Here is a 19,586-nt window from a genome sequence, read left to right as displayed (position 1 = left end):
TCTCGGCCGACTGATTGCGAAATCGCAAAGACCACTCGCGCTCTTTCAGTGCGCGCCACGGTGTTATTCGCACATGCGTACATTCCGCGCGGAATTCTGACGTCCCCATAGGACGACCTCGTAAATGTTCTCTGAATTTATTGAACCTTACGAATATTATTATTACACCGACTTCATCACCTTATCATTATATAAGTATTTGATATCTCTGGTTAGTCTTTATTCTAAGAGAAGGTGTGGAGGAAGCAATACGATATACGATATCGTTGTAATGTATATTCCAAATGGTTTTACTTATCAACGTAATATTCGTGAGCAAAGGGGCTTAGAAGATCGCAAACATAATTACGGAAACACGCGGATAACAAATAGCTCAGGAATATTATTGCATTTAGTGTAGGATTCGATGGTAGATGAAACTGTTGATCAATTCTGCGTTTCTATATATATGTAAGAGAAGGAGAGAGAAAAGAGGAAGTTTTTAACCTTTTCTTCGCGAAAAGGAAAGTAGGTTACGTTGGGCTTGTTTAAAAAACGCAAACACATCACCAGGAAGATAGAAGATGCAGAAGAGTAAAGATTCATACATAAAGGTTTGACTATGTGATATATATAGGGTCTATCAGTTTCTTTCCCTCTCTCTCTCTCCCTTCCTCCCCACCTCTCTCACTCCCTCCGCCTCACTCACTTCCCCACTCCCACCTTTTCTCTCACCCCCTCCCTCTCACTCTCCCATCCTCTCTCTTTGATTCTCTATATATCTAGCCGAACTTTTCGAGAGTACGCAGAACATCATTCGACTTTCCCCTCGTGTCCATCAACGAGAATATACCTTCGTATTTCGTAGTACGGCTTCGTGGTTTCAATATAAACTATTTTGAAATATCACATATAATATGTGATATATAGAATACGTACCACCTACCTATATTGTAATATAGAGATTTATAGGCTTCATATATATGTATAAGGTTTTACATTTTTTCATTTTATTTTAGTCGAACAATCGGGCTTTATACTGCATTGGTTTTCCGAACGAAATGTGGTTGGCCCGTTTCCGCACGATTTCGACCGTTACTATCTCTACTTTTTTTCACAAATACATGCTCGTATAATCCTAACCAAATCCACGTAACACCGTGAAAGCGTCGTTCGTTGCGTCACGTCTACATTTGCATGGAAGTGTCTGAACGACGACGAGGAAGATGATGATAAAGCAAACCGAAATGGACACAAAATCCGAAAGAAAATAGAGTCAGCAAACCATGCATACTTACATTTTCTCTGCATCTTTTTTCTTTTTTTTTTTATCTCTTCCTTTTTCTTTCCCGCTTCTAAAGAAATTTTGTCTTCAAACATTATTAAATATAATATGATTCATCGAAATGCAATTTTCTCCGCATGGTTTAGTGGTTCGTAGTTCCGCGTTATTTATAGAAGATAATTTACGCTCGAACGAGCAAACATTCGACCAACTCGATATACTTAGATAGGTATACACCAATACAAGAATAGACATATGCATTGCGGCTTACCTATATACACACATGGATAGAGATATGTATATATAATGTGTGTATGCGTGTGTATATGCTTTGCCCGTGTCCACCGATTATAATTTATAACCCAGTCTCGTGGATTAGTCGGCATTCTAAGAGACGTTAATTAGACTTCATGAGTTCGCTCTAACTAACTTGATGTAAACAAATGCGTACTCTCGATTCAGAGAAATGTATACAAAGGATCTCCTGAGTCTTCGTAGAACAAATGAAAGGACAATGTCCTTATGACTGTTACTTTGTCTTTACTGAAATAAGGATCCTAAAATGAGCTTGTTATCAATTATAAGTTAGTCCTTTAATTTAACATTGTATTTCTATTACAAAAGATTACGTTTCAGAAATTATATCAAATCAGTTAACTCGCACGAAATTACATATATATAATCTTTCCTTTGTGAAAAGTATTTGCAAAGGACGATAAATAGGGGTCGATAGAGGATTCTGATAAGAGGTGAATCGCAAGCAGGACGACGAACATCGTACCTAATTCCTTATCGAAGCGAACGTGTCAGAAGCCATTAGGCCAAGAGGAGGACATCGTAGAGCAGCCGCTTAGAAAGCAGCAACATGCAACGTTTCACGAATTAGGTATACGGGTGAAATGGATTTACTTGTTCTCGTCATAAGTATGATCTCTCTTCAATTTACATTATTGTACTGTAATTATTTTGGTGTATAATAATGTTTTCGTACTTTGTAATTGAATATATATATATATATATATATATATATATATATATATATATTTATGATAATTAAACAATAATACATTTCAGAGTTTAAACTTTAATATATACACATGTACATACATATATACATACATATATATATATATGTATATAATATTTATCATTACGACATCATAAATCTCGCGTGACCTATTAAACTTGTATTCGCTCTTTTATCTGGAATTTACTAAATCTCAAAATCTCTTAAAATATACTTGGATTTCTTTTATGAGCCATTAGAAGTAGTAAATGCTAGATAAATGCATGGACGATAGGCAACGATGAAAGAGTGAAACGAGATTACATGTTTAATGGTTAAAAAGTAAAACTTAACGATGCAATCGTTTGTTGATCTAATCTTTGAAATTTTGTCAAGCTCTGTAAAGAAAATAGTGTAGAAGTCTTTTTGTTATAACCGTTTGAATTACTTCCTGTAATTCTCGTTTCGACTCTTAATAGCCGATATTCCAACGGTGTTATTAACTTTATCCAACATTTTGTATCGATGACATCGAAGGAGTTGGGCAAAACAACAAGCGATATCCTCTCTTTCTCGCTTTCGCTTTTATAAAGAATTATTATTGGACTGTGTCTATTTGTCTTTATCTCTCTGGTCTGAACTCGTATAGAAAAGGAAAATGAAGTGAGAGAAATAAAAGATAGAATAACGTCGGATTTAAAAAAAGAAACATTGTGTTCCTTGAAAGTAACAATAAAGAATATCTATTTTTCTATTGTTTTTATTTTATCCCTGAACGTTAGCGAGTTCTTCTCAGAAAGAAATAATTGACAAAATCGCTGCATCTTCAAAAACAGATATTTACGCTAAGTACGATTTATATATATATATATATATCATTTATTTATTTTAGTTGATGACTCCATATAAAACATAAATTATAATATAAATATAGATTAATATGCATAGTATATATATAAACACATATTTAATTTAAAACATATAAATTCTATAGTTCATTATACATAAATATTAATTATTAGTAATATTAATAAAAACAAAAAGAAACTAATGATGAACATAAGTGAATCAATAAACCTGCTATCGATATTGGTTATCGATAATTGAAACAGAAATTCCGTCATCGATACTGGTTACTTCTAACTAAAACGAAACTCTTGTAAACGATAATGATTAACGATAAACAAAAAATAACTCTTCGTCATCAATAATGATTATTTGTAACCAACAACAATTTCCGCTGTCAATAATGGTTATTCATTTTTTGAAACAAATTTTCAAAATAATTGTTATTCTTGTTTTTCGTTTACTATGTAATCCTCAGCTATTGGTCCGAGTCAAAAACTAATGGTCTTTTATTCAACTTCTTTTTGTCAATGTACTTTTTGTGCCATTCTAAAAAACGTTTCACGAACTTTTGTTTCAAGCGTACTCGAAATAGATTGTATCATGCGGGCAATTATTTACCGTTGCACTTCCTCTTCTTTATCAAATAAGAGAACGTTTATAATGGCAGCAATTTGAAATCAACAGTGCGTCTGAAAAAAGGTATGTTTTTAGTCAAAACAAATTGAAAGAATTTAGAATCGTTTAGTTTGAAAAATAGAATGTTCTCTGTGACAAATGAGAAAAGGATACAAGAATTAACTATCGCGCGGGTAAACGATCGTTTACAATTATTAAATTCTGTTATTTTTCTTTTACTTTTTTCTTCGACGACTATCGATATTAATCATATTTATTATTGACAAAATACGAACGGATGTAACATGAAATTAATTGATGGGTTAATTGTACATCATTATTTTCGTTCATTACATATCACGGGAGTAACAATGATAAGAGTAAACGTAATAATGAGAGATAATAAATCGGAATAATTAGAGAGAGAGAGAGAGAGAGAGAGAGAGAGAGAGAGAGAGAGAAAGAGAAATATGGATAGAAATGCAATCGAATCGAAAACTTTACGCCAATTTCTGATTTCAAATTTCCGCCTCAATGAACGCAATACGAATGACGTTTTCTTTAGAATCAAAAGCTGATTGCAAAAGAATTTTAAAAGGAGAAGAAGTAGAAAAAAGTAAAAAAAAACTTAATTTAGAGCCGACATCTTTCGATGAAATATAAATTTTAATTTCATCATCTTTATGTACCAGTTGAAATTCGTCTCTCTTTCATCCATCGACGTTAAACGGAAGACGTGAAATCAACGGTCTCAATTTCCGACGTTTATTTACCTACTTCCTAAGTTTATCTATTACCTTGTCGGAAAGTGTATACTATATGCACGTGTATACTCATTATCTGTCAGGTTAACTGGATATAAAGGATACAGGAGACAACGTCGCTCGAGGATCATCTAATTAGGTTGACGTTGTTTCAAAAAAAAAGAAAGAAAAAGACAAGAAAAATAAGAAAAGAAAAGAAAATGTGTCACGTTGATCAAAAGATAGAATATACGATTTTATTCGTTTGCATGTTAAGGAGAGAAAGATTAATTATACCGTTCGTAAGGTTGACATTTAATCGTATACTATATTTGATACGAAGATATGAAATTTTGCTATTCCGCGATATTTTATTCAATCCGAAATATTCTATCTCGAGAGTGGATATGTATATCTATATATATCTATACAATATATCAATATCTCCAACTTCGATAAGCGTCGATGTACATCAATGAAGTATATCGTTTGGATCAGTTATTACACCCTAGAAACGTCTGTTTCGTAGAAAATATATGTAACTCTATGTGTGTGTATATATATATATATATATATATATATATATATATATATATATATATATGTATATAAAAATATTTATAAGCGAAAAAGGATACAAGGATGTTAAAGTATTCACATATGGTCGAAGCATCGAAAATCAATTCGCAATATATACGTTTGTATTTGTGTGTGTGTGTGTGTCTATATATATATATATATATACTCCTATACAATTTTTCGTATCTCACGATAGACGAGAGAAGTCAACGTGTTTTCATGTCCAACTTGAATCTCTCTCTTTCTCTCTCTTTTTCTCTTTTGTCACTATCACGATATTTTTGATGTTGCCCTCGCATCTACTGAAACGAGGAAATAAACTGTCACTAAATGAATTTCGTCTTTTACCTAACCGTTCACTTGTATGACGTTCTTCACGTTCTATCGGCAAATTTAGCAGAGTAGAAGGGAACGGATTGGGAAAGGTGAAAGAAAGTTCTTCTCCAAAGAATCGACTCGTTTGTCACAGTATACACTTCTTCACTTTATTTTTGTCGATACACAATAACGAATGTTATAAAGGCCAATAGAAAACCGAACACGATAATATTTTTCTATCTCTTTTTCTCATTTGTTTCGGATTTAGCTACGTATTTACGGAATATTTCACATTCATTTGCATTAAAAAGATTTAAATGTTATAAAATATATTATTTACAAAATATACTATTCTAAGCTTAATGATACATATACGTATACGTGTATAACTACCTTTTCGACGTTTATACATTTCTACAAAAACGTGAACGGATTATATGTATCATCTAGCAGGATTTTTTCGTTAAAGAATACACCAGTTTATCGTTGCTTTTTCTCTCGATTCTCTCTGAAAAATCAATGAATGAATTAATGAATGGAGAATTAATGAATATTGAAAAAAGAAATGCAAGAAGTATTTTTATTTTTATTCTTTTTTAATATTTATACCGTACCGTATGTCACTGACGAAAGCCAATAAATTTTGTATCCTATCTCGTCCGTTTTTTTCCAGTAAAGAAGATCTTCAAAAGATTTACAACTGGTGCCTCGAAAGCGATGGAAATGCAAAATGACATGAGGTAGGAGGCGACAAGATTGCCAAAGTAAACGATGAGCTTTAAAAGCACAGACATATAACGTATGTATGAGAATTTAATATCTTTTTCTATGAGAGCATTTCATTTTCTTTCTCTTTATCTATGCAACAAAGACGTTGGAAAACTTAAACGCAGTAAGCAAAGTATCCAAAGGATATGAATATAAAATTGTATGATATGAATACACAGCATAATCTATGCAGCGAAAGGAACAAATGATTTTGAAATAATGCTACCTCGCGTTAGCCTGTTATCTACTTGATGCAACACATAGTTTGATACATGACATCTTTTACCACTTTTTCCTCGTATTTTCCAAGTCTTTGCACATACCATATATAAGATAAGACATAACGCGTGAAATTTATTTCGAAAATAATAATAATTCAGGAAAAATGATTCTTTGATTATTTTCAAATTAAAAAATTCAAATCCTATAAGCATCCCGTATACTATGTTATGTTTTGATAATGTTAGAAATGAAAAAATAATTGTGAGAAAAAGATCTTACCACAATACCGTTATGAAGATGCAACGGGCCATCCATTTGCGCAACGGTGATCGTCATGATGACAGGATGCACCAAATAAGCGCAATAAGTTAGCCGCGATAGCGGATACATCAGCCTCAGAGACAGAAGGCTGTCTACCATTTTAGCTGAACCAGTACAACATTGGATCACGATGAAGGCCACTGCTAGTGCCCAGGCAGTGTGACCCAAGGCCGCGTAAATTGAACTCACCACAACCGTTAAATTAGCTGGATATAAGCCGTAGACCACTGAGAACATTATCAATCCTGACAGCAACCAACCTGTCAACTTCGCGCACTGAAAGTGAAAGGATGATTTTTTATCTTCTTTTTATCTTTTTTTTTTATTTTCACATTTCTCTCCCTTTTATTATTTCAATTAATTGTTTCGTACTAGACTAGTCGTTGAACTAAGAAGAAAAGAAAAAAGAAGATCGTATGATATTATTGTTGTACTTTATATTGAGATGGAACAGAGTTTTGAAATACGAAGATTAGACTTGGTGTTGGCGAAATAGAAAATAATCGTCGTTGGAGAAGGATCGATTCGGTGAATCGAGGCCACGTTTGGTGGCGGTATGCCTCTTAAGAGAGGCATACGCCATTCATGCGAAATATAATACGTCTCCCGATAATATTGTGTCTAGCGATGTCCTATTTTCTGCTTTTTATAATACCTTCTATAGAATTTTCGTAGAATTGACGATCTTGTAATGTAACCTCGAGGAGGGTTGAAAATTTTACGTATTACGTTTTTATGTAAGTAGGTACTTACCACAGATAACTCGATCTTGCAGTTGGTTTTGAATAACAGATATCCTGTAATTGTACCGATGAAATAAGGCCCGGCTCTTAACCAAGGCTTATCATAAAGTTCGTCGAAAAGGGCGAATGGTTCTTGTATTCTGGATATGAAGATAACAATGCGTTTAGAAAAATAGTTAGAGAGATAGATAGAAAAAGAATAATGATTAAATGATCGTTTATACCTTGCGACGTAGTCATTGGCATACGCTACAGAGAAGGTTGTGAAGCAAGAAGATATGATAAGAAGTATCACCAGGATGATTACAATTCTCTTGTATTTGACGGAGAAAAGAAGGAGAAGAATACCAAGAACGTAGAATTGCGTATCGTTCGACATATACCAACTCCACAGCATACACTGAAATTTCATCGTTCGCATTGAAATGTAGGAATAACTCGACGGTTAAAGTTTCATAATTCTATAGAATCCGCACAAGAAGTTTGGAGTAGTAAAAGATGAATTCTCAAGTTGGATATCTTTCGAACTGTCAGCGAAAATCTAATTAACTACTTCGCTTCTTCGATCGTTCGTAAAGGTGATTTTTATCGAGATCCTCGTTGTCACGCTCGATCGTGTCTCATCGGTTCGAAACTTTCCCATCACCGATAGAATTAATTATTGGAAAACGATCGAAGCACCTTTCTGCGTTCCACCAATTGGTAGATGTATTCGCTTGGATTTGTCGAGGGCGCATAGGAAGAGATTTCGGTGACACACATTTGGCGCGAGCAGGTGTGCTGACGACCGTACTAAATACAGACCTGCAATTTCATTTTCTCTGACACAGGTACTGATCTAATATTAAGTCTGGACATTAATCGTTAAACCTCATTAAGGATTACACCAATCGAGACAATTAGCAAATACGAACGATCAGCGAAGCGATGATTCTAGATCACTGATTGATTTGCAAGGTAATCGAGTTTCTTCTATATAATAATATCGCGATTATAATGAAATGTTTTTTGTGAACTCGATCGACTTGCCTTTCTAAAATGATTAATATGATTCATGTAATAAGATTAACACATTGACGTAATATATTGCAGAATATATGTACACACACACACACACACACACATACACAGACATATATATATATAAAAATGTAAAAGCGATTTTTTCCCCTATATTTCTACTATAGAAAATGAAAAAATTACGAAAGGATTTCTACGTAATTGATTCGTGTAGTTAACTTTTTCACCTACATCGATTATAATGTAAAATAAGCACGAACGACTTACCATTTCTTTACGAGGATAAAGAGAATTTAAGTAGAGAGCGTTTCTCCACCAAAATTTGTCGCAGTTCAAATGATCAGCCATCTCCGGTGTGAAGACAGTCTTCGCTTGAATCTGTTTTATAGAGATTTCGTTAATCCCAAGGACGAAAAGATAAGCTGGTGTCAATCTTCATGAATGAAAAGGAAAAAAAAAAAATTAGGTCGAGAGTAATCGTGACATGAAAATAATTCTCAGTTATTTCTTTTCGTTATGATAATAGTACTCACCGTACGAATCTGTAGAGAATCATAACGATGAACTTGCTCGTGCTCGTTTTCAGAAAATCGCTTTTATCGATTTTCAAGCTTCCTAACGATCGATAGAACAAGATCGTGACCAGAAGACCACTGAGGAATAAAATAAGATTAATTTCATTGTTCTATTCTGACCTGAATTTCATATACTTGAATCACTTACCTGATGAAAAAGAACGTATCGACCGAGAAAGTAGCATTGCTGATCGTCTGGAACATAAAGTTCCTCTCGGTGACAGTACGTAGCATTTTATTCTCTAAAAGTAATAATATTCGCTGACTTTAGGAGAAACGAATGAATTGTAGAAAAGAATTCGTGAGAGAAATAGTCACCTGCGATAGCAAAAACTTGAAGATACGTGTGGACCATTACGACCCATCCTAATGAAAAGACTCGAAGACCATGAAGGCAGGTCAAACTGTCTCTAGCAGCTGGTTCGGTGCTGATAATTTTTCCACCATTTACGGTAGGACTGAAAGCGAGTAGACATTTCGCCCAAAATCCTAAAACATATTTAGAATTAAAAATCTTTTCTTTTTTTTTAATATACGTTATACATATACAATTACAGGAAATAGAGATTAAAGAAACTACAAATTTACCTCTCTCGTTAGCATCCTTTATCTGAGTAGTTAAATCCTTTTGTATATTGTTCGATCCTTTGTCGATCAATTCCTCTCCATTTTCTTGGACTATCGAGATACAACTGTCCTGAGTTAAATTTTTATTCGTAAAGTTAATCACTTTCTCGTTATTATTGGTTACATTCGAAGACTCGATATCTGTACTTTCTATCATGATATTTTGCTCGTAGATCGCGGCACATATCATTAAAAGAAGTATACCTCCGCCGACGGTGCTAGAATTAAAAAAGAAAAAAATAAAAAAAATGTAGGGAAAAAATATTTCATTAATATTTATACCTAAGTAAAACTTGTACCACTGCAAGTTAGATTGAGTTGCTTTTAAATGAAATATATTCTATAACGTTGAAGAATTTCATTTTCGTAACTCCTTATTATTCCAACCGGTATTCGGAAAGGGAAAGTCTCGTCAATTTTCCTCTTTTCACTGTGAGAGACACGTGTAAGACGCGACCTCCAACCAAGGAGTTGCGTCAAGAGATTTTCTCATTTAAATGTTTAACTTCTGTATTAGAATTCAATTAAGTTAAACGAATGAAAAATCCATTGAGTAAATCGAAAATAAAAAAAACAGTTTTCGTTCTCAGTGGACCACGATATCATTGATAGTTTATTCGACGAAGCTTCTATTTACTTGTTCCGGTACAAGCGCACGAATAAAAACTATTAACAAAATTACATCGAAGCGATCTTATACCTATAAAAGTAGATACAATTTTCAATGGATAGGTATCTGTGTACATGAATATTGAAAAAAGGAAATTCTCCTAAGTGCAATGCTTTTTATTGAACTATAGAAGAAAAATAAAAATCAGTATACTTTGCGTAGAAAAATTGTTCGATTGAATTAGAATTATTCATTGAACTGAACGTGGAGTGACATGGATTTCCTTTTACCATAGAAATAACATTCTCACTTGGTAGGTGAACGTTTACTGCAGGACGACCTTCGCAAATTACCTACTTACTAGAACTACTTCTTATCGGCGTCTAGGAAATACGAAAGTGAAAAATCGAAGTAAAGATAGGTTTTATTTTCTTAGAAAAACAAATCGTTTTTGATCAACGAATATATGTGAATTATACAAATGTATATATAGTGATATATATAAGTAAACACGCGTTTTTATTTGATGAAATTATTTTTTTTATTAACTCGTAACAAGTTAAAAATTGGCGAATCATAAAAAAATGGGGAGAGACGTTCGTTAGTATTCTTTGAAGGCGTACATCTCTTGCTTCTATTTGATTCTCTTTAGTCTCCGTCTTTCTCTTTCTTTCTCTCTTTCTCTTGGGAGAGCGTCGAAAGATGCAGCATGATGCAATTTACGTTAAACCATAAATTTGTCGTGTCCCATGCGTCTTTATAGAGAAATAGAGAGAAACTAAGGAAGAGGTACTACCTAAGGGAGATAAAATCCCAGCGTCTCTATTTGGAAAATTACTCTGTATTGTACGTGCCAAGTTACTTTCGTTAGTAGATGGAAAATGAAACGGTCGAATCATTCAGACTAAATCTTTTCCACTTGTTGAAAATTACTATATTTCTTCGTATATATTCTAAGTATACGCGATTACTTTTGATAATAAAATTTGTTAAAATATCTTGCGAAATAAGAAAAAAAAAGTTTCGATTTATTAACACGATCGCGTTTTACTTCGACTTTACGAGATACGTATCTACTTTTTAAACATTCAACTTATACGTAGGATATTACTAAAAACATTTAATCGTTGCTTGATAGATATATAGCGTTAATTACATAATACGAAATAAAAAGAAAAATTAATGAAACAAACATCCTTTCTAACTAGTTGATTTATCTTTTTACCTATATAGACTTATATTAGAAAGTCTATATCTCGATCTTTCCGAGTCTGTTTGTTAAAATACCTCATCTGACTAAACCCATGGGTTTCAGATAGAAAGTATTTACGATTATTACAATACTTTAAGAAAATTATTCTAAGGATGGCGTGACACGCAACAACGCAGCAGCCAAGGTTACAAGAACATTTGCCTGGGCCATTTTCTCTTACGATCGAAGATTATCACGATATATGTAGATATTTACGTTCTATTCTTTCAGTTGTTGCTCGTTTCAAGACCGATTTACGATAATCGATATCGTATTATCATTACTTATGCATTATAGTGCCATAATTATCCCGATAATGGAAGCAAATTCGTATCGCCATGTTCTCGTTTTAAAGTTTGTAAAGGTAAATAGAACACGTTAGGTTCTTTCTTAAATTAAAAAAAGAAAAGATAAGATAATTTCAAATAAAAAGTTACCCTCGAGATCGATATCCATGACCTGTCTGTCCTCGTTAAATTCGACTCGACCTCATCGAAACCCGTATTCGACCAATGGAATGCAAACGATAACGTGGCACTTTCACAAGTCAGACGTTTAAGGCTTTCTATAATCTTACGTAATAGTTAGCTATTGCTGTTGCTGCTACTGTTACTGCAAGCGAGAAAACACGAGAGACTAGCCTATAATCAGGCATGCTATATAAAAAAAAGGTTAAATCAAGCTCGTCGAACCATATCTTTTTTCGAATTACGTTCGCTCGCAAAACGAACTTGATCCTAATACGTTTGAATCTTCTATTCATTTTACATGGTGAAGAATAGGTTGAGGTCGCGAATGCTAAAATGATTAATCAATCAATTAATTGAAAAATTCTTCTTCGTTTGTTTTTTCTTCTTATTATTATTATATATCATTATGCTTTATATTCTATAATGTAAAAGTAATTACGATCAATTAAGATCTTGATCAAATAAAAACGAAGATAAATACTTTATTATATTTATTATTGTATATATTTACGTATTGTTAAAATTAAATTCTCAATTGTAAACAGGGTTGGATTGACAAATAAATTTTGCATACATATATCTATGTTTAAAATAAATTCTGCAAAACTGTACGGCAGTGAGTGTCGATATGAAATCTTTATAAGATAAAATTAAAACGATGGAATTCATGTAAATTTAAAATCGTGCATTTTATATCGTTTGAATAGACGTAGTTATTATACATCGTTTATTTGTAAAAAAATAGTCGAACATTTTTGCATATCGATGATGGAGAGGAAAGAAGAGAGAGAGAGAGAATAGAGGAAAGCGTTTGATTAAAATTTAAAGAGTCACAGCAGGTTCGACGATCGATGGACACGGTCATGTATGAAAGCAAAACGAATTTGTCGAGCGAGAAGAGGGTTTAAAAAGGGTAAGAGAATTGTCGCTATAAAGAGGATTATATATTGCCGAAAATCCATCATTTTTCGAGTCTCTGGAAGAGCAAACTCCGAAAAGTCTCTCCTTCCAACGTAATATTTCACATTGATAATTACTTCAGAAAAAAAAAATGTGAAGTTCGTCAAGAAATTCATGATACTTTTGTTTTCTCTTAAAGTACGACAAATTAAAGACAAATTATTTGAATAATTTTCAACTCTTTTGTCTCTTGTTTCAGAGAAACGCGAAGAAGAACTTTTGCAGTGTGAATTCAACTAAAAGAGAATGTTTAGAGATAGAAACTCTGTTTAAAAGTTAAAGTAATAATGTTACTTGGATTATAATTTGAGCTACTTGGTTTGTGTGGATTATTATTTCGTCATTGATGATAACCCCTTTATTCATAAATTCTTAAGCGAAGAAAAATGATTTCACATTAAAATCTTTTGTTTCTCGAAACATTTATATGGAAAATTTCAATACATTCGCAATAAAAAGAAATTATTATCGGAATTGATTTTAATGTACGTATCAGTTTTTAACATAATAAGCGACATACTACCTCTCATATAAAGAAAGAAAGTATAAGAAAGGTTTACGCTTGTAAACATACGATTCCAAGGTTCGATCAGTGACAGTGAATCGTAAAGTAAAAGCTTAGTACCGATAACAATCGTGATTCGCATAAATTTTTGTCACATCTCTTTTCACGTTGTCGTTTGCACTGACCTTTCGAAAGGAAATGTTAATTCACAGACTCGATTGCACGGATAAAAGATGTATTATCATTTCGCAAGTTCGTAAAGAAAAATTGCGTGACCTGTAAAAGTAAACAGATACGAATCTACGCGTAATATTTTCTCTTCATAAATATTGTGTGTTGTCATAGGACATAAATATAAAATTTCGAAAAAACGTATTATCCCTGTATGCTTTTGAAACGCGTGCATTTACGATGCTCACGTATTTTGTTTCGTGTTCAGTTGTATTAGAACAAATTTCTAAAAGTATATCAACAATTGTACAAATTTTGCTCGCGTAACATTAACCATGTATATCGGTAGAATTATTGAAATTTGCAATACGAGATACTGCCATGCGAATCGCAAATTTCAAGCTTTTCTTTATTCTTTCCTTCTTTGTCTTTTTTTCTCTCTCAGAAGAAAATACAAACTTTTCCGGGCATGCAGATAAGGTTGCTATTTTTGTTTCGTAACATTAGAAAGGTAGATATACGGATACACTTTAGAATGTAGTTCGAAAGTTATTTTGAACGTAAACACTTTTATAGATCGCTACGGATAATAATATTTCGAAGATTTCGAAGTCTCGTACGATTGTTAAACTCGTTGGACGAGTTGCTGATTTCTCTCTTTCTCTGTTTCTTTATCTCTTTAAATAAGTTTGTTAATAGATATAATGTGCAAAGGAGAAACTCATAGAAAATGTAATTACCTTCTCTGCCAAGTCGCAACGCACCGTCGAATAAACGTAGAAACGAGCTAAGTGAAAAGTACCTTGCATTTTCTTAAAGTAAACGCGAGAGATCATTATATTTTTGGCAAGGAAAATCTAAGCGTACTAGTTTATATTTTTGGCGAAGAAAATGCAAACGCGCTAATTATAAAAATCAGTCAAATTCAACGGTCCTTAAACTTTCGCGATATTATTAAAACAATATTTTGACGAGCGTAGAAAATTAAAAGGGTAGATTTCTAATTACCACAACCACCCGTTAATGAAATGAACGTCAATCGATTCCTCACATAATTACACGGCTCGCGAATCTCACATTCTACTTGTCGAAAAGTCGAATCGATCGGAAATGTGTCAGCTGCGAATAGGATCATCAGTTTTATTAGGACGTTCATTCGATATTGTAAAAATAATTAGGAAGGAAAGTCTAGCGAAACTAACGAGCTCGTGCTACTGATGCACGTTACGATCGGTAATAATTTCTCGGAAATAGGCCAATCAATTAGGAACTGCTTTAATGCTACCTACATACCGATCAATTACGATGAATAAGTATTCGGAGGCTTAATCTCGGCAAAGTGTTATTCAATAAACGATATCGTATTAATATTTTTTTATTAAATTTTTACTTAAAGATTATTAAGAAGTTTTTAATATAATCGCGTAAATATTAAATAACTTTAATTCAAGCGAATCCAAAAAATCATCCGTTCGGATATCTTGCAATCAATATAAGATAACATAAATTTAATCAAAAGTTTAGATCAACTTAGATATGTTCTCCGGTCCGAAGAAAATTATCTATATAGATAGAAAACAACAACAACAAACAGTTCGGTTTTCGATATCACGAGTATCTATTATTAACGATCACTCACGCGAGCACGTAGAACTTGGGGTCTTGCCAAACGGTGTAGTCGCTTAACGGCACCGGTTTCACGGTTAAAATGTGAATTTTCGGACCAACCGATCGATATGTAGAATTACCCTCTCGTTCGACTCGATCCGCGCTGGCTCTTAACATTGACATCAAGGACGGCCGATCGCAGGAACTTGGCAGGCAAAGACCCAAAAATACTTGTCGTGTCTGAAAGTAAAACGTGAATCAATGGCCGAGAATTGCTATTGACTGTTTTATCGCGTGAGGACAGAAATATTCTTTTCGTGTTCTTTTTCTTTTCTTCTTTTTTCCTTTCTTATTATTTACTTTTCCTTTTCATTCGTTTTCTAGCAGCTTACCGCAAAGAACTTTCTTTCTCTCTCTATTTATCTATCTATCTATCTGTCTATCTACCTATCTATCTATCTACTTCTCTCTTTTCGCCGTTAGTAATGTTGCCGTTTATAGAAGTTCGAAATATAAGGCGTTGCATAATCCGATTATCGTAAACGTCGAACTTACTACTTTTCCAGAGAGAAGAGAGTTTACCTCAGTCAGCAGCTGCGTTAAAGTTTCAAGCTTCTTCAAGTGTATTTAATAACAGAGTAAAGCTTCTGTTTCTCCAAGTGCCATGTCTACCTACTTACTTGTCATTTCGTCATGAGGCTCGAAGATTATTATGTTAATCGTAAGAAAATTTTCGATTAACATTAATCGAGCTTAGATATTATGGATTCGTAGGATGTCATAATAATATTAGTAATAATAGTAATGATAATGATAATGATGCATGCTTTTTTCACCCTTTCAATTCTACATGTGGATTAAAAATAGCAAGATAATCCCTCTGGATATATTTTCGATGGAAGATTCATTTTTCCCTTCGGATATACGCTTTAAATCTGCATGAACGCTCGTAACTTCGTTTTCCCTACGGTTACTACCATCGTATATAGTAAAATCCATTATAATAGGTAAATGGTAGGTTGAGCTTTGCGCATTTTACCGGCTGCACGAGTGTCTCTTAATATTCTTTCTCTTCTGTTATTTCTCCCTTTCTCTCTCCTTCTCTCTCTCTCTCTCTCTCTCTCTCTCTCTCTTCCTCTCACTCTCACTCTCTCTCTTCCTCTCACTCTCCCTCTCTCTCTCTCTCTCTCTCTCTCTTTCCCTTTCTCCTACTATTACAAGGACACTCACCGATAATTCAAGTTCCTCCGGCAAAGTCAGGTACATCCTCGCAACGTGAAAGCTGACAGAATAAGGTGGTGCATTTTTCGAACCACCCGTTAGATTTTTCTCGTTCGTTACGTTGATCTCTTTGCATAGTGTACTCGAGCCCAACCAAAAGTCATTTCCAAAATGAAATTGCGAGGAATATCGGCCACTTGCATCGGACACTGCAAAAGAGGAAAAAAAAAAGAAAAAATAGATATCGTGTGTGGACCACCAAACTATTCTAGAAAACGGAGGCTTCGATATTTTTAGAGACAGATAAAGAGACATAGAGAGAAAGAGATAAATAAAATATGAGGATCCAATTACATACGAAGGTTCAATTACGTTGTCTTAACTCGAAAGGTTCATTATCAGTTATATAAACTTGCCCGGACAATTTAAAGCCGATAGTATTGGATAGAAAGTGTAGATTACATCAAATGAGATGACGCAAATTACATCGCGATGGTTTGTTCTATCTTATTTTCTCTTAGTAAATAGACACACACACACACACAAGCTATACTTTCCTTCGATTATCTTGCATAGACTATGTAATCTAGATTATCATCGTTTCGACGTGCTTGATATACTTAAACGTTAATAAGAAGTAAAAACAAAAAAAAAAGAGAAGAAAATAAAGAATGAGGAAAAGGATTAAAAACGAAAAAAAAATGAAATCTACACTAAACGTAAAAGAGCGAGAGGTACCAATTTCACAAGTGTAAGAAGGTAATCGTAATAGAACGAGCACGATGACTGACGCAGCTATATTTAAGAATCATTAGGAACGTTATGAAATAATTCGTAGCGCGACGAAGTTGTCCGAAGAGAGATTACTCAATAATGCAACAACCGACATGCTTCGAAATAACAACGTTACTGCGAAATATACGACTATCTATCCTTTTACTTCTTTTTTTTTTTTTGATTTTATTGTTTCTCCTCTCGCGTTGAAAGATTACATATATTCGACATTTTTTTTTTAATTATGAACCGGTCAATGACCTAGCATATTTCTGTCTCATATATTATTAAAAGGATCGATCGTATCGCTCAGAACGTGTCTGTCATGGTCTGTAATTGATATGCCGAGAGAATCGCAGTATTGTTCGAGATAATCAATGAACATCGCTTACAGCTCATTCTCTTCCCACTCCTACAGAGACATATTATTCCGTGACAAGCGGAATCCATCGGGCAAGCACCTGTGCACTCTCTCAAGTTTCGTCATTTCCTCGCATCGATAGGAACGATATATCCCAGAAATTCTCGATGTTGAAAAGAAAAGGATATATACATAGATAAAAAACGATTTTGCAAGATTTTCCGTCATAACTTTGTGCATGCAATCAACTGCTTCATCCTTTCGCTTTCTAAAATACTTTTTAATCTCGTGCATCTATCGATTGACACTTGCCAGTGTTACAGGCTATAAAAAATTTTTATCGTCGGCCAATTGCAAGTGTTTTCTTTCTTTCTCGAACTTCGAGCCTGACTCGAATTGTTCGCAGCATCGGAACAATGCTTTCTCCTTTCGAGAGAATCCTTGAGTAAATGTGGGTCGAGGTAAACGAAAAAATGTAAAAGAAAAAAAAAAGAAAGAAAGAAGAAAAGAAAAAGGAAAGAAAGGATACGATGTATCTTTCGATACGAGCCTGCATTCTAATTTATGTTAACGACCGACCGTCAACGTTTTCATAAGTTTTCACGATGATCAACCTTTGTTCAAAAGAAAGAAACCATTGGGCGAGAAAATTCTTGTTTACTTCGTTAACAATTTATGTCGCTTCATAAAGAAATCGAAAATACAATTTCCCTCTTGACGCGCTCCATCGATGCGTCGCGAGGTAAAAACTCGTAAAGCAATTTGTTCATTGTGTCATTACTGTGTTACAAGGCGGTAAATTGTGGAGTTTCATAAAGTAACAACAAATTTATGGAATCGTAAATCTAATAAATATTTGTCTATCGTACTGCTCGAAACATCTTCTCTCTAAGATTTTTCGACGATCGATGAATCGACGTATTTGAAAATGTTTCGACAAAGTTATTCAAAGAATTAGATAGGACATCGAATACATGGATAAGAGTAAAAGCATGCTACTTACTCTTAGCAGCCCAGAGCTTTCCATCCTTAAGAGACTTGAGAAAACAATCCATATCCTTTCTACACTCATCCTGAAGTTTTCCGGGTACTCTCGTCCACTTAAGTGGATCATACAGATCCGAGAACCATTGAATGCTGTTCGCAGTCCTCTCAAGTTTTTCATTCATAAAATCAACGTCCAAATCATGATGTTCCTCTTCATTTTCCATAGCGATCTTAACATGATTTTTCCAATCTAACTCAGGATTGTGCTTGCTGAACTCAACGAGCGACTCGTTCCTTTTCGTTACGTTTCTTTCTTCTAAATAATCACTAGAATTATTAATATCGTTTTCCTTCACCTCGACAACAGTACCCATCACTTTCGGGGATTTACTCAATCGTAGAATGTTTGATTCGTTTCTCGAAATAGCCAAATTGACGACTCCGAGTATCAGCAATGAACAACTCAAATATCGAGCCATATTTACTTCCTTTAACACCGACAAACTTGATTCAGTTATACTTTTCTATTTTCTTTCTCGGCAAAAACCGATGAAACTATTTAAGATGTCATCATTTTCACAAAAAAAGACAATGTTAATATATAAAAACATTAAACGACGCTAGAAGATTATCACGATAGATTCTTTCGTTTCTTGATCTACTCGATCTACTCAACATTCTTGAATGATCCTACCTCGAAACTTTAAAACTGCGACACGTTCCCTCAAAGATACGGAAATTTCCGATTTTTTCCTTTCCTCTTTTGCTCTTTGTGTTTTTTTTTTTTTTTCTTACTTCCAAGAGTGATTCCTTCGATAAACAATTCAACAATAACGAGAGCGATTCTTTCACTTCTCTCGTCGTTCTACGAATCGTACCAACGAACGTACTAACGAACGAAATTCGTAACGTTCTTTTTCTTTTTCTTTTAATTCTTCTTTTCTTTCTTCTCAATAATAGACTAGATTCGATATTCTTCTTCTCGATATTAATGAGAAACGTTCGTTTCTTCTTTCG

At 33.8% G+C, this 19,586-nt stretch overlaps 1 protein-coding gene across 1 annotated transcript; it reads right to left on the bottom strand.

The window, feature by feature from the left end:
* Positions 1 to 5,521: 5,521 nt before the first annotated feature.
* Positions 5,522 to 19,048, bottom strand: LOC127064308 (nose resistant to fluoxetine protein 6-like). Its single transcript, XM_050995220.1, has 13 exons — positions 18,586 to 19,048; positions 16,457 to 16,656; positions 15,258 to 15,466; positions 9,612 to 9,868; positions 9,342 to 9,512; positions 9,172 to 9,265; positions 8,982 to 9,101; positions 8,716 to 8,881; positions 7,653 to 7,828; positions 7,439 to 7,568; positions 6,644 to 6,961; positions 5,989 to 6,150; positions 5,522 to 5,882 (listed from the first exon to the last, which is right to left on the bottom strand). Exons 1-12 carry the CDS (start codon positions 19,046 to 19,048, stop codon positions 6,025 to 6,027), a joined length of 2,430 nt encoding a protein of 809 aa, XP_050851177.1. The 3' UTR covers positions 5,522 to 5,882; positions 5,989 to 6,024.
* Positions 19,049 to 19,586: the final 538 nt, after the last annotated feature.

This window comes from Vespula vulgaris, chromosome 5 (genome assembly GCF_905475345.1).
Source record: "Vespula vulgaris chromosome 5, iyVesVulg1.1, whole genome shotgun sequence".
NCBI lineage: Eukaryota > Metazoa > Arthropoda > Insecta > Hymenoptera > Vespidae > Vespula > Vespula vulgaris.
This window is presented reverse-complemented; position numbering and strand designations above follow the sequence as displayed.

What these genes read in the sequence shown, in the direction of transcription:
- LOC127064308 (XM_050995220.1), bottom strand. Translation starts at nt 19,048, where the DNA reads ATGGCTCGATATTTGAGTTGTTCATTGCTGATACTCGGAGTCGTCAAT. An exon ending in GCCAATGACTACGTCGCAAG is followed by an intron (nt 7,569 to 7,652) that starts GTATAAACGATC and finishes CTTCATATCCAG; the next exon opens with AATACAAGAACCATTCGCCC. An exon ending in GCAAGATCGAGTTATCTGTG is followed by an intron (nt 6,962 to 7,438) that starts GTAAGTACCTAC and finishes TTTCACTTTCAG; the next exon opens with TGCGCGAAGTTGACAGGTTG.